Source organism: Salmo trutta, chromosome 3 (genome assembly GCF_901001165.1).
Source record: "Salmo trutta chromosome 3, fSalTru1.1, whole genome shotgun sequence".
Classification (NCBI taxonomy): Eukaryota; Metazoa; Chordata; class Actinopteri; order Salmoniformes; family Salmonidae; genus Salmo; species Salmo trutta.
In genome coordinates this window covers 38,061,754-38,077,112 of record NC_042959.1, presented here as the reverse complement: position 1 = coordinate 38,077,112, position 15,359 = coordinate 38,061,754, and the positions used below count along the sequence as shown (strand labels likewise).

General features: G+C 41.6%; 1 protein-coding gene across 1 annotated transcript; it reads right to left on the bottom strand.

The window, feature by feature from the left end:
• Nucleotides 1-1,947: 1,947 nt before the first annotated feature.
• Nucleotides 1,948-10,955, bottom strand: spdl1 (spindle apparatus coiled-coil protein 1). The gene is made up of 12 exons (XM_029733751.1): nt 10,661-10,955; nt 9,874-10,041; nt 9,433-9,609; nt 8,488-8,682; nt 7,043-7,192; nt 6,838-6,936; nt 4,031-4,141; nt 3,792-3,932; nt 3,558-3,658; nt 3,197-3,384; nt 2,799-3,081; nt 1,948-2,204 (listed from the first exon to the last, which is right to left on the bottom strand). Exons 2-12 carry the CDS (start codon nt 10,039-10,041, stop codon nt 2,048-2,050), a joined length of 1,770 nt encoding a protein of 589 aa, XP_029589611.1. The 5' UTR covers nt 10,661-10,955; the 3' UTR covers nt 1,948-2,047.
• Between the last annotated feature and the right edge of the window lie 4,404 nt (nt 10,956-15,359).

Here is a 15,359-nt window from a genome sequence, read left to right as displayed (position 1 = left end):
CACTCCATCACTCTCCTTCTTGGTCAAATAGCCCTTAAACAGCCTGGAGGTGTGTTGGGTCATTGTCCTGTTGAAAAACAAATTATAGTCCCACTAAGCGCAAACCAGATGGGCTGGCGTATCGCTGCAAAATGATGTGGTAGCCACGCTGATACAAGTGTGCCTTGAATTCGAACTAAATCACTGACAGTGTCACCAGCTAAGCACCCCCCCACCTCCTCCTCCATGCTTCACGGTGGGAACCACACATGCAGAGATCATCTGTTCACCTACTCTGCATCTCACAGTGACACGGCGGTTGGAACCAAAAACCTCAGACCAATGGACATATTTCCACCGGTCTAATGTCTTTCGCTTGTGTTTCTTGGCCCAAGCAAGTCTCTTCTTATTATTGGTGTCCTTTAGTAGTGGTTTCTTTGCAGCAATTCGACCATGAAGGCCCGATTCACACAGTCTCCTCTGAACAGTTGATGTTGAGATGTGTCTGTTACTTGAACTCTGTGAAGCATTTATTTCGGCTGCAATCTGAGGTGCAGCTAATTGCCGATTTTTGAGGCTGGTAACTCTAATGAACTTATCCTCTGCAGCAGAGGTAACTGGGTCTTCCTTTTCTGTGGCGATCCTCATGAGAGCCAGTTTCATCATAGCGCTTTGTTTTTTTGCGACTGCACTTGAAGAAACTTTCGAAGTTCTTGAAATGTTCCAGATTGACTGACCTTCATATAATGACAACCTTCAAGTAATGATGGACTGTCCTTTCTCTTTGCTTATTTGAGCTGTTCTTGCCATAATATGGACTTGCTTTTACCAAATAGGGACATCTTCTGTATATCAACCCTATCTTGTCACAAAACAAATGATTGGCTCAAACGCACTTTCCTTAGGAAAGAAATTCCAGAAATTAACTTTTAACAAGGCACACCTATTAATTGAAATTAATTCCAGGTGACTAACTCATGAAGCTGGTTGAGAGAATGCCAAGAGTGTGCAAAGCTGTCAAGGTGGCTACTTTGAAGAATCTCAAATATAAAATAGTAAAAATAAATTAAAACCCTTGAATGAGTAGGTGTGTCCAAACCATTGACTGGTACTGTATATAAACAGATTGCTGGTAAAAACAAATGTAGACATTTATAAATGCATTTCTATAGCTTCCAAAATATTTTTTACAATGGTGGGGAAGTACCAAGATGGAGGCGCCGCGGCTTCAGACCCCATTTAGTGTAGTGTGTTTATCAATCATTGGTAGAGCCATTGAGGCAATCTCCATTTCAAAGTGGTCCATTTTCTTCTACTACTTCTATAAGTTGGCAAACTTAAAGGGTGCTTACTGCCACCTAGAATATTTGAACAGGTATAAAGCTAAGGCTGGCAATTTACTGCCACCTACAGTATGGAAGGTTTGCTCACAACTATAATTATTTGTCTGATCCCTCCTGATGGAATCATGTGATCCATCAACGCATAGGAATGTCTCATCCAGTTGAGCACTTTAAAATGGTGGATGTAATTTTATACCCATAAAATCCATACATGTATGACCTTTGACCCCCCCCCCAGTGGGCCCATAGAGATGTTATTACCATTCCTATTTTTCCATATCTTCCTTGTGTGTTGTATATTGAAGTGAACACATCAATACCTTGTTTTGAGAAGATTGCCATCTTATAACATTTCATACCATCAATCCAGTTGGCCCAACTAAGCGCATAGCTTAATAACCACATTTAGCTACCTCCGATAAGCGGTTATCATACCAAAATATAACCCACAAACATGTACCTCATAGAAAATCATTAGACATTGCCAAATTTCACATGGGTCCACTCTGGCCCATAATATTTTAAACAACAAACAAAGCCGAGACTAATTTGATACAATTCATATCTCCTGACCAAATCTGTAATTTAATCACTATTAGAATATAAAATAATTTATCAGACGGAAATCCATAGTCTTAATTTTATTAATGTATTAACAAACATTTTAAATATACTCTAACGTTAGTATTTGATTGAAGGAATATAAAAAGTGTAGACTTCATAGTCTACTGCTGAGCACATTGGTTTTCCAGTGTTTTCTGCGAAGTAACATGGATGACTTCTTGAGATTTTAGCTTTTTCTTTTCATCCCTTCTGTTCTCTTCACCTTCTTTCTCCATCTCCAGCTCCTCAGTCATGGTTTTACAGTCAGCTGAGGGAGACCTAAAAGGCAAACCATTTCATTTGTATAAAGGTGTTGCCAAATCCAAAGCCATACAGATTACATTTACAACCCTGTTGTCATCATTTCTAGTGAAATATAAAGGATTAATTTACAAAGAAATGTTCTAGGCCTACGTGGTACACCATTCAATCAATCCGTTTAGATTTAAGGTAAACAGTTTAATTCTACATGTTTTATTAAGTTAAAAAAGTGCAAAGACATGGATCAACGTAGTTGAAATTGCTCCTACTGGCAGCAGACTGCAAACCATTGTTAGTACCTAAAATGACATGCACCAAATACATGGAAAGGAAGATCAACACACTGACTCATGGTACAGTAAGTCACAACTGTGTTCACCTAACAGCAATTCTAGCCTTGATCCAGGCAGTCAGCTTTGTAGGAAAAATGTCCCAGAAAGTATAATACTATTCCCTGTGACAGACCTCCCAAAAGGCAAGGGAAGGGTAGGCAATGGTGGACTAGTGGTGAGAGCTCAAACAAAGCCCAGGAAGAGGAAGGCGACAAAGAAACTGAAGTTGACACAGTGGAAGAGGAGAGACAGGAGTCTGAAGGACCATGGGGACACTGACCTGGGAGGGTTGGGGATAGTGGTTGGGGGCTCCTCGCAGATGCGCACGCACTTGCTGTCTCGGGTCAAGGCAGAGTTAGGCTTGGGGTTGTTGGGGGGCTGCAGAGGGGTAACGGTGAGCCTCTTCTCTGTAAAAGGGTGGGCCTCGGCTTCCATTTCCTCTTTCATGTGCTTGGGGAGCTCCAGCACCACTGGCTCCTCTTTCTTCACCTCTGGGATGTTGCTTGGAATGTCTACAGGGAGCTTCTCGCGCTTGCGCTTCTGAATATGTTTTTTATTCACCTCTAAAGACAACATAAGATTGATTTAAATCTCTCTTACCTAATGTCACATTTTTTAAATATGTAAGTTAACACTGCAACTGTGATCAAGTGAATGTCACTATATAGGCAAATTTACCATTGGGCTCATATTTCAACCGAAGCTCTTCCACTTTGACTTGCAGCCTGATGTTGTCACTCTGGCTCTGTTTGTGGGCCCTCTCTGCACTGAAAAGCTTCCTCTCCAGCTCCAGTGCTCTTTGACTCTCAGAGAGTGACTTCATCCTTTGCATGGACAACTCATCCCCCAGTCGCTCTGCATCCTTCCTACACACACACACACAAAATCAAACACTGATGCAGGTATGACAGTTCAAATTTGGTTCATCTCAACATTTGTAAGCCAAACTTTAAATGTGGAATGTTTATGGGCAAACTGAAGGTCATCACCTATCCAGCACGTAAATACTGACTGTGCCCAAAATCAAGCGATAACTCACGCAGAGTTTGAAAGTTGCATTTTCAGAAGGTCAGTGTAGTATGTCCCATCACCACTGTCTGTTTCCACTGGGGCTGAAGAGGGCTGTGCCTTCAATGTCATCTGCATAGACACAGTAACCAACAATTGTGACAACTGCACAACATGCACTTCATACGGTGCGAATCTGTTGCCCTATAACATGTTGTAGTGTTCAGGATTTTAGTTGAAATGACAACAAACAAGAGGCCAACACCTCCACTTTCTCCAGGCGACGTAGTTTGATCATGAGGGCTTGTATCTCACTGTTCTTCTCTGAGAGCATCGACTGCAGGCGCTCCAGCTGGGCAGGATCTGCCCTAGAGCCTTGCAGTTGCATGAGTGTGGCTATCTGAACCTGGAGGATCAAGCATGAGGGAAACGCACATTAATGAATCCCAAGTCTACCTCGGGTTCAGTCTCACATACTTTAAAAAAAAAATGTTTTTATCGTACCTTCATACGATGGAGCTGTTGTTTGGAGAAGGCATGCTGCTTCTGAAGGGATTGGTGCTGTACTTTCATACTGATCAGCTGTCTCTCCATCTCTGCTCGTTTGTCTTCAAGCTAAAAAAATAAATCAAGAGGCTCTATAACACAGAACGGGGAGAAGGGTGCACACCCCCCAGCCACAGGGCCACAGTGGAGAGGGTCAAGAGCTTCAAGTTCCTCGGTGTCCACATCACGAGGACTTAACAAGGTCCTCTGACACCAGAACAGTCGTGAAGAAGGCACGGCAACACCTCTTCTCCTTTGGGAGGCTGAAACGATTTGGCATGGCCCCTCAGACCCTCAGCAACTTTTACAGCAACATCATTGAGAGCATCGTGACTGGTTGTATCACCGTTTGGCATGGCAATTTCACCACCCGCGACCGGAAAGCCCTACAGAGGCATCACTGGGGGTGAGGATCCAGTCATCTAGGAAGTACATGCCAGGCGGTGTCTGAGAAAGGCCCGAAAAATTGCTAAAAGATTCCAGCCACCCGAGACATGGACTGTTCTCAGTGCTCCCATCCTGCAGGCGGTACCAGCTCAGACAACACTACTAAAAAGCTTCTATCCCCTGGCCATAAGACTTAAATGGCTAACAACTACTACTCTCCCACTGACTATCCACACTGACTATGGCAATTCACAGGTCTCTACACAGACAAGTCATTTTAGCAGTAGTGTAGGTTATGATTAGATTACACCATTACGCTGATGTCCATTGATTTACATTTATCCTGCTGCTGTTCACTATTACTATGGTTTACAAGTATATATTACCACTAGTATACAGTTGAAGTCGGAAGTTTACATACACTTAGGTTGGAGTCATTAAAACTCGTTTTTCAACCACTCCACAAATTTCTTGTTAACAAACTATAGTTTTGGCAAGTCGGTTAGGACATCTACTTTGTGCATGAGACAAGTAATTTTTCCAACAATTGTTTACAGACAGATTATTTCACTGTATCACAGTTCCAGTGGGTCAGAAGTTTACATACACTAAGTTGACTGTACCTTTAAACAGCTTGGAAAATTCCAGAAAATGTCATGGCATTAAAAGCTTCTGATAGGCTAATTGACATCATTTGAGTCAATTGGAGGTGTACCTGTGGATGTATTTCAAGGCCTACCTTCAAACTCAGTGCCTCTTTGCTTGACATCATGGGAAAATCTAAAGATTTCAGCCAAGACCTCAGGAAAACAATTGTAGACCTCCACAAGTCTGGTTCATCATTGGGAGCAATTTCCAAATGCCTGAAGGTACCACGTTCATCTGTACAAACAATAGTACGCAAGTATAAACACCATGGGACCACGCAGCCGTCATACCGCTCAGGAAGGAGACGTGCTCTGTCTCCTAGAGATGAACGTACTTCGGTGTGAAAAGTGCAAATCAATCCCAGAACATCAGCAAAGGACCTTGTGAAGATGCTGGAGGAAACAGGTACAAAAGTATCTATATCCACAGTAAAACGAGTCCTATATCGACATAACCTGAAATGCCGCTCAGCAAGGAAGAAGCCACTGCTCCAAAACCTCCATAAAAAAGCCAGACTACGGTTTGCAACTGCACATGGGGACAAAGATCGTACTTTTTGGAGAAATGTCCTCTGGTCTGATGAAACAAAAATAGAACTGTTTGGCCATAATGACCATCGTTATGTTTGGAGGAAAAAGGGGGATGCTTGCAAGCCGAAGAACACCATCCCAACTGTGAAGCACGGGGGTGGCAACATCATGTTGTGGGGGGTGCTTTGCTGCAGGAGGGACTGGTGCTCTTCACAAAATAGATGGCATCATGAGGGAGGAAAATGATTTGGATATATTGAAGCAACATCTCAAGACATCAGTCAGGAGTTTAAGCTTGGTCGCAAATGGGTCTTCCAAATGGACAATGACCCCAAGCCTACTTCCAAAGTTGTGGCAAAGTGGCTTAAGGACAACAAAGTCAAGGTATTGGAGTGGCCATCACAAAGCCCTGACCTCAATCCCATAGAAAATTTGTGGGCAGAACTGAAAAAGCGTGTGCAAGTAAGGAGACCTACAAACCTGACTCAGTTACACCAGCTCTGTCAGGAGGAATGGGCCAAAATTCACCCAACTTATTGCGTGAAGCTTGTGGAAGGCTACCCAAAACGTTTGACCCAAGTTAAAGGCAATACACTCAATTATTATTTTGTAGCATGTAAACTTCTGACCCACTGGGAATGTGATGAAAGAAATAAAAGCTGAAATAAATCATTCTCTCTACTATTATTCTGACATTTCACATTCTTAAAATAAACTGGTGATCCTAACTGACCTAAGACAGGGTATTTTTACTAGGATTAAATGTCAGGAATTGTGAAAAACTGAGTTTAAATGTATTTGGCTAAGGTGTCTGTAAACTTCCGATTTCAACTGTATACTGTAACCATAAGTATTTATATATTCCTGCTACCAGTCCCTTTTCCAGCCCTGTTTCCATGTAAATCCTACTACCAGTCACGTCGTATGTATAAACCCACCTCAACCACTCCAGCACATTGAAAAAGGTACTGACACTGACCTACTGTATATATTCTCGCACTCATTTTATTTAACCCTCATCGTAGTCCTTGAGGTTTTTAATTCTATTTTTATTATTATTATTATTGTACTGTTGGGAAAGAGCTCGCAAGGTAAGAATTTCACTGTGCTGTTTTACACGTGTTGTACACTGTGCACATGGTGAAAACTTAGAAACACATTCAAAGACGCTACGGAGACAGATGGCAATGCAGTACCTACCTCTCCAAATAAAGAATTTCCCTTGCTGTTGGGATCTTGTGCCTGTTGCAACAGCTGATCCAGTTGAATCTGGAGATCTTGGTTGGCCTCTCGGGCTTTCTAAAGCAAGCAAAAAGGAAAGACATTCGTTTCCTTAGCATGAATGACTAGTGCAATGTATGCATGATACACACAATCCTAAACTGCTGAAGATTGTGATCTTTACCTCCAAGGCGTTGAAGCAGGATACAGCTTCTCTCTCACACTCTTCTTTCTCCTCACTGATTCTCTCTAGTTGACGTTGAAGGTTTGTGTTGGTCAGCTCCAGCTGCTGCTCTTTGTACTGGGCCTCCTGAAGTGCCAGCTCCAAGGTAGCCTGAGTGGACAAAAACAAAAATGGCTACCTATACTGTACCACATGCAATCATTGTCAACTGAGATTTAAATCAACTAAAAGTAAACAAAGCAGTGTCTTTATGGGCCTATACTAATCTCTCATGTACAGATGGACGTAACATCGGATGGAATCGGAGTAGGGCTGGGCCTGATATAGAATAAATTAGCTCCTCCCCTGCCACTCAAACAACAAAGATGAGATCACTTCTTCCTCTCTGACAAGCGGTTATTTTACTGTAATAGAGGAGAAGTTATCCTTCTATTGATACCCTTTTTAATATCTCAACTGCTCAAGTTGCGCACAGAGCAGACACTACTAAAACGGGAGTATCAATGAACATTGATTTGGTGTTTAACAATTCAACTGCTCTGCCTTGTTGATTGGCAAATAGATGCAAGTCGGCTAAACTTGAAATATAATGATAGCTATAGAGATTAGCTGACTAGTCATTAGCACGTGGGCTTGTGCTGGAGAGATTGTTTTTGATACCTGTGTTAATTTTCTATAATGCTTGTGTTCATTTTCTATAATGCTTGTGTTCATTTTCTATAATGCTTGTGTTCATTTTCTATAATGCTTGTGTTCATTTTCTATATTGCCTGCAACAAGAAGTGAATGTGCATTGTGCAGGGTTCTGATTAAACTTGTAACAAAAAGGGCATTTTCATAGACAGACTAAAAAGCCAGATCAGTGATTATTGCAAAAAAGCAGGTTAAACTAATTTGATGAAATAATTACATTATTAGTTAGGCTTATGGAAGGCTTAATTTAGCCTAGGTATATCTTCACAAGCCCTGAATTCATTAATTATTGCTGACTGAAATGCATTGTATTTTACAACAAAGCTTAGAAAAAATATTTCTACAAAAATACACACACACGTATATGTATGTATGTATTTTGTAGAAATATGGTTTTGAAATAAATTGAGATATGATTTTTAGGACACGTCACCCAGGCGTGGAGCGTAGCGTCTGTCAGACTGTGGGATCAGACGACTGAGCTTTTTTCCAGTTTGCAGATTTTTTCGTTAACGATAATTTAGCCAAAACATGATTACGCAGGTGTTGGCATCTTCCAAATTTCAGAAGAGAGGGTACATTTGGCCAACGGACTTGACCAAAACTTCCATTTAGGGGGATGGAGACTATGCTAGTCTTGGTAGTATATTCTCATACATCTGACTCCAGAACTTAATTGAGCATCTGATGCAATATTTTAGTTCTGGGTTCCTGAGATTATGTCTTTACAGACGGTGTGGTAGGGTCCTCACCTTAGCAGCCTCAAGCTCCATCCTCTCCACCTGCAATTCCATCATCTCTGTGGACAGGGTTTCATGAGTCCGTTCTGTGACCGATCGTAGCTCCTCCATTTTGATGCTCAGGGTCTCTGTCTGGAGCTCCAGTTTATGCCTCAGCTGCTTCTCACTGAGCTGCACCTCATCCAGTTCAGATCTCATTCTCTCCATCTACAGCCAAACACAGATATCCCATTCACTACACTGACTGGGCACACATAGTATTGTCAAGAAATAAGTATTGCGTCAAAGGCAACAACTCCTAATTAAGTATGTAATTAGCAGAGATGACTTCAGTGTGCCTAATTCCACACAAAAAAAGTACCTTTGTATCAGTGTGTAAAGTACTTAAGTAAAAATACTTTAAAGCACTACAAAATTAGTTTTTTTGGGTATCTGTACTTTACTATTTATATTTTTGACTACTTTTACTTCCCTACACTTCTTAAGAAAATATTGTACTTTTTAAACCATACATTTTCATTGACACCCAAAATTACTAGTTACATTTTGAATGCTTAGCAGGACAGGAAAATAGTCAAAATCACACACTTAATAAATCGGCGGATTGTCACTAAACACAATTTCTTTGTTTGCAAGTTATATCTGAGCGCCCCTGGCTTTCCGTAAAATTAAAACAACAAGAAAATGGTGCCATCTGGTTTGCTTAATGTAAGGAATTTGAAATGATTTACACTTTTACTTTTGATACTTAAGTATATTTTAAACCAAATACTTTTACTCAAGTAGAATTTTACTTGAGTCATTTTCTACGAAGGTATCTTGACTTTTACTCAAGTATGACAGTGGGGTACTTTTTCCACCACTGCTTTGCATGCTATTTTTGTCCTTGCCTAGATTCAGCATATCCCCCAGCCAATGGTGTACAGGTAACCAAAACCACATCAATGGCTCCCAAACCTTGTTCTTGCACTCATTGAGCTCCATAGCGTGATTCCTCTCCAGCTGGGATTCACGTTGCTCCCACTGCAGCCTCTGTTGGCTCTTGATCGAGTCGTAGTCGGAGCGCAGGCTGTCCAGCACACGGCTTTTAAGTGCCACTTCCCGCTGCAGGGAGTATTTCTCCTGCTCCAGGGCCTGAGAATAGACACACAGGAGATTCATACCTCAAACATCAACCCACTCCATCTGCATTCTCATCCAAACCCTGCTCAACATTACTGTAATATCAGTTGTAACAAGATTCATGTCATGAAATATAAGGATGATTAGTAGTTGTTATGGACAGCAGTTGTCTTATGTTGTAATGAGTTAAACTACTACTGTCATTGCCTATTCATCAACTGTCAAGAAGACAGCAGTCTTTAGGGATGTCGGTCATTGCCCAGTGTGAATGATCACCTCCACAGCGTTGGTCATCTCTATCTGCTGCTCTTCCAGTTTGTTCTGTAGATCCAGCTGCCCATCCAGCAGCTGAAGGCCATATTGGCCTGCTTTCTGCAGCGCATCATCTGCTTCTTTCAACTTGCGTTGTAGTCGCTGGATCTCATCGTCTCCTGAAGTACACATCTTTCACAATTGAGGGGAAGTAAAAAGGAGAGAAAATTAACTGGAGCACTTATTGAGATTGTGGGACACCCATTTAAGTCCAGCGATGGTTCATATGGGGTTAGGTGGAATAGTTGTTCAATTATGTAAAGAATGTGGGCTACTCTGTGATCATATCTGATTAAATGAACACAACAAACAAGGATGACAAATATAGCTATTAGCCTAATGGTGGAATAAAGTCAAACCCTGAACTAAACCTAGATGAAAACAATGGATAAAGAATGTAACTAACTACTGTTCCACAACTTGGACTCGGTAATTGGGTCCTATTTAGTAGGCACGAAACGGGATAAAACGATTGTATACACGCAACGTTGTATGCTTGCTTTTGCTAGTTAACAATACAGCATACGACTGATAAACACTAACATTAGCAAGCTTTTTCCTCCTGATGAGCTAGCTACTGTAGCTAGCTAAGTACGTTAAACTTGCACGACATAGCGTGCAACTTACGTTATCTAGCTAGTACTAACTGTTGATTGCACAAAGACAGTTACCATTGGAAATGTGATCATAAGAGGATAACTAGCAAGCTATTGTAAAATTACTTTTATATTTAGCTAGCTAGTAAGCATACCTTGCCACCTAGCAGTCAAAAAGGGGACAGAACCACCACAACTACAATCTTCGTTTTCGACCGCTTACACAAGACGATTTGAATTCTCCTGCAGCCCAATGACTGTTCAATGGGCTGACGTCAGAGTTTGGACTTCCCAAGAAACCCGTTTAGACTTTCTGGCCAGCCAAATATCGCGAGCGATAATGAGATGTCTGTTGGTCTGCCTTTATACAAGGGCGTGGTGACCAATGTTCCCTCTAACAGTGTTACCATGTTTGCAGTGTTCCCATTTTCGCGGGTGAAAATGTATTGATCGCGGGTTCGAGTTTTTTGTGCTATTTCTTAGTTGCACCGCGGCCGCCATGGCATATCTCCTAAAAATATATTTCACTGTGACCTGCTGCTGTCAGGCAGTGGTGCAGATTGTTGCTGAGTGACTGGTGGTGAGGGCAGTAGGGGTGTATGGTGGGCGATAAGTGCCATAATTAAGCCTTGAGAAGCTACTGCTACCTCTCACCATGTCAACTAACTCTTCCTAGTGAACTAACTCTTCCATGAATTAACATGGACTGTATGGAGACAAGTTTTTTTCTAAGGTGTCAAACTGCTCGACGCGTTCACGTCACGTAGACATAGTGTAACGTTTGCTTGTAAGTTTATTATGAAAGGTCTTACCATGAACACCTTAAAAACATCTACACGCATCACATGTTAGTTTAAGTGTCTGTTTAGTTTATTATTATAGATCTTACCATGAACGCCTTAAAAACGTCTACATGATTTTGTACAAAATATGTTTCATTGCCAGAGTGATCTAATCAATTTAATTTGTGGATTCAGCTAAAATAGGCATATCACCTCAATACAAAAAATATTAGGCTAGTTAATATTGCAGCCAGCCACCAATACTGTGTAGATATGCCTTTTTCTCACATCAATACAGACACAAGGGCTTCTTTGTTGGAGGTAGCCCTATTCAGAAATAAGAGGTAGCCTAGGTCTCTAGTAGCGCATTCAAAACAACTCGGAACTCTGCAATCTCTGACTTCTGACTTCAGTGCGTTCAAGACAACCCGGAACACTGAAAAAAACGAGCTCAGACTGGGATTTTTGTTTTGTTTTGAACGGTCATCTTTCTCGAAATTCCAATTCAGAAACTGGCATCTTTCTCTGACCTGAAAATCGTTGATGTCATGATTTGACCTCGTTTTCTCCCCCGAGTTCCCAGTTTAACAGACACAATCACTGTCCCATGCGATCCTTAGGTTATACATTTCTGTGGAGATGTCTTATGGTTAAAAGCAGGGCTCAAATTGAGGGGGTATGTGAGGATACAGGCCTAACCTTTGTTATAGAAACGGGCAAAAAGCATATGCTACCCCTTGTTTGCTTAGCCTTAGATTATATAAAGCGATCTGGGCTATAACAATAATTAATTCCACGATTATTTCCGCATAGTCTACTAGCCTATCGAAGGTCTTGCTCAGCCTTAACATCACAGGAAAATGTGCTTGGTTTATTAAATGCTCTGCAATGTAGAATATTAGTGGTAGGCTATGCCTATAGATAGACCAAACAGTTTAACAGATACAACTTTTTCATTCAGTAGAATCCCATTGAATCAGGCTATTAATTTCAGTTTATTGCGTTCTTACACATAACCTTACCTTAAACGGAACCGAAACCCCCCCCAGCCTGTTTTGATCACAGATCATGAAGCCTGAGAATTTCAGCTGTTAGTCATTGATTTAGCCCACAATCGGCTACAGATTTGATACACATGAAGACCTATATTTAATCTGGATTTGACAAACAATAGCCGGACAAGGATACTGACTTTTCCCCATGACATATTTGTTACCAATTAGGCTAAATTTATTCCTATTAATAAGCTTTTATTTTCCTATTAACTTGCATAGGCTAACCATTGTGATGAATGTTATTTACCAACTTCTGCTTTTTATGAATGAACAGGCATCTGGGTAAAAAAATAATATAATTTCGCTGATTTACTTACCTTACAGATCACAAAGTCTTCTAATTTCTACTCCATTCATAAGCAAATACATTTGATTCATACACTGGCTTGTCTGGCTGGTATGTTTTCATTTTAAACAGGCCTTCCCTTATCTACACTGAAATAATATTTCAGTAGTCCTCTATTATGATAAAAAAAAAATCATAGCTCATTAGTACACCTTTGTGGTTGAATATATAGATATCCATTGTATGTCCTAGGATACAACAATTAATAATGTTGAACTAACAAATACCATCAAGGGATACGTTACAATTTACAATAATGAACACCTTATGAAACAGCTGTGAAAACCAATCTGGAAAATGTTTAGATTTAAATATAAACTCAGCAAAAAAAGAAACGCCCCTTTTTCAGGACCCTGTCTTTCAAAGATAATTGGTAAAAATCAAAATAACTTCACAGATCTTTTTTGTAAAGGGTTTAAACACTGTTTCCCATGCTTGTTCAATGAACCATAAACAATTAATGTACATGCACCTGTGGAACGGTTAAGACACTAACAGCTTACATATGGTGGCAATTAAGGTCACAGTTATGAAAACTTAGGACACTAATGAGGCCTTTCTACTGACTCTGAAAAACACCAAAAGAAAGATGCCCAGGGTCCCTTCTCATCGGCGTGAACGTGCCTTAGGCATGCTGCAAGGAGGCATGAGAACTGCAGATGTGGCCAGGGCAATAAATTGCAATGTCCGTACTGTGAGACACCTAAGACAGCACTACAGGGAGAGGACGGACAGCTGATCGTCCTCGCAGTGGCAGACCTAACAACACCTGCACAGGATCGGTACATCCGAACATCACACCTGCGAGACAGGTACAGGATGGCAACAACAACTGCCCGAGTTACACCAGGAACGCACAATCCCTCCATCAGTGCTCAGACTGTCTGCAACAGGCTGAGAGAGGCTGGACTGAGGGCTTGTAGGCCTGTTGTAAGGCAGGTCCTCACCAGACATCACCGGCAAAACCCCACCGTCGCTGGACCAGACAGGACTGGCAAAAAGTGCTCTTCACTGACGATTTGTGGTTTTGTCTCACCAGGGGTGATGGTCGGATTTGCGTTTATCGTCCAAGGAATGAGCGTTACACCGAGGCCTGTACTCTGGAGCGGGATTGATTTGGAGGTGGAGGGTCCGTCATGGTCTGGGGCGGTGTGTCACAGCATCATCGGACTGAGCTTGTTGTCATTGCAGGCAATCTCAACGCTGTGCGTTACAGGGAAGACATCCTCCTCCCTCATGTGGTACCCTTCCTGCAGGCTCATCCTGACATGACCCTCCAGCATGACAATGCTACCAGCCATACTGCTCGTTCTGTGTGTGATTTCCTTCAAGACAGGAATGTCAGTGTTCTGCCATGGCCAGCGAAGAGCCCGGATCTCAATCCCATTGAGCACGTCTGGGACCTGTTGGATCGGAGGGTGAGGGCTAGGGGCATTCCCCCCCATAAATGTCCGGGAACTTGCAGGTGCCTTGGTGGAAGAGTGGGGTAACATCTCACAGCAATAACGGGAAAATCTGAGGAGATGCACTGCAGTACTTAATGCAGCTGCTGGCCACACCAGATACTGACTGTTACTTTTGATTTTGACCTGCCCTTTGTTCAGGGACACCTTATTCAATTTCTGTTGGTCACATGTCTGTTGGAACTTGTTCAGTTTATGTCTCAGTTGTTGAATCTTGTTACGTTCATACAAATATTTACACATGTTAAGTGTTCTGAAAATAAACACAGTTGACAGTGAGAGGACATTTCTTTTATTGCTAAGTTTATAAACATTGATATTTTTTTGGTACATGTTTGTCAATTTACTTTCACAGATTTTCTGTATACTCACATGGCAATCAGACTGAAATACTGAATTATGTTGTGTGGAATAGAGAGGAGGTGGGTGCTGTGTGGATTTTCAACAGGCAGTCAGTCTCGGAAGGGGGACTCGAACAGGGAAATTGCAATGTCTAGACGTTGCTGCTCACTTTATTCTCAGTGTTTGTAGCTCATTGCATCTCACATTATGTGCACAGTATGATTATTTTCTTGCTCTTTCTTAGCAGATAATGACAACATGACAATAAAAGTAGCTGGTGTAATGAAAGGTTAGAGGGTGGTTGGTAATGGAGGACATCAGATGGATCCATGTCTGGATGTTAGGCAGAACCCCTATATCCTGAAGAACAGGAGCAGAGTAAAGGGAACAGGGTAGGAGACAGACGTAAACAAGCAAACACACAGGTTACAGGTTTATCAAGTATGTAAAAATTGTTATTGAATGATTTCAATGTTAATGGCAGACAGAAAAGAAAGGATAGCTGTCTATTTTTTTTATTTCAGTGGGGTTGATGAGAGAGGTAAAGGATGGTCCCTAGAAAAGATAGAGAGAGGAGTTGTGAGAGAAACTCCAGGGTGGTGTCATGAGCACTGGAGTCATACACCTTAACATTATCTACTAACGTGATTGACTATTTTGAGAAACCCTTGGGCCAGTGTTGGTACTGCTGACAGCATGGCGATGCCGCCCACCACGAGGAGGCAAATGCAAATAGTTATGAGATTTTTATATTCACCTTAACGGATGGTGACCCCAGCTAGGAGCGAAAGAGCAGCAATGTTTCACAGGTCTTGCCTTCCTTTCGCCCTTCCAAGCCAAGTCATTCGCCCGGATGTCGAAGCACT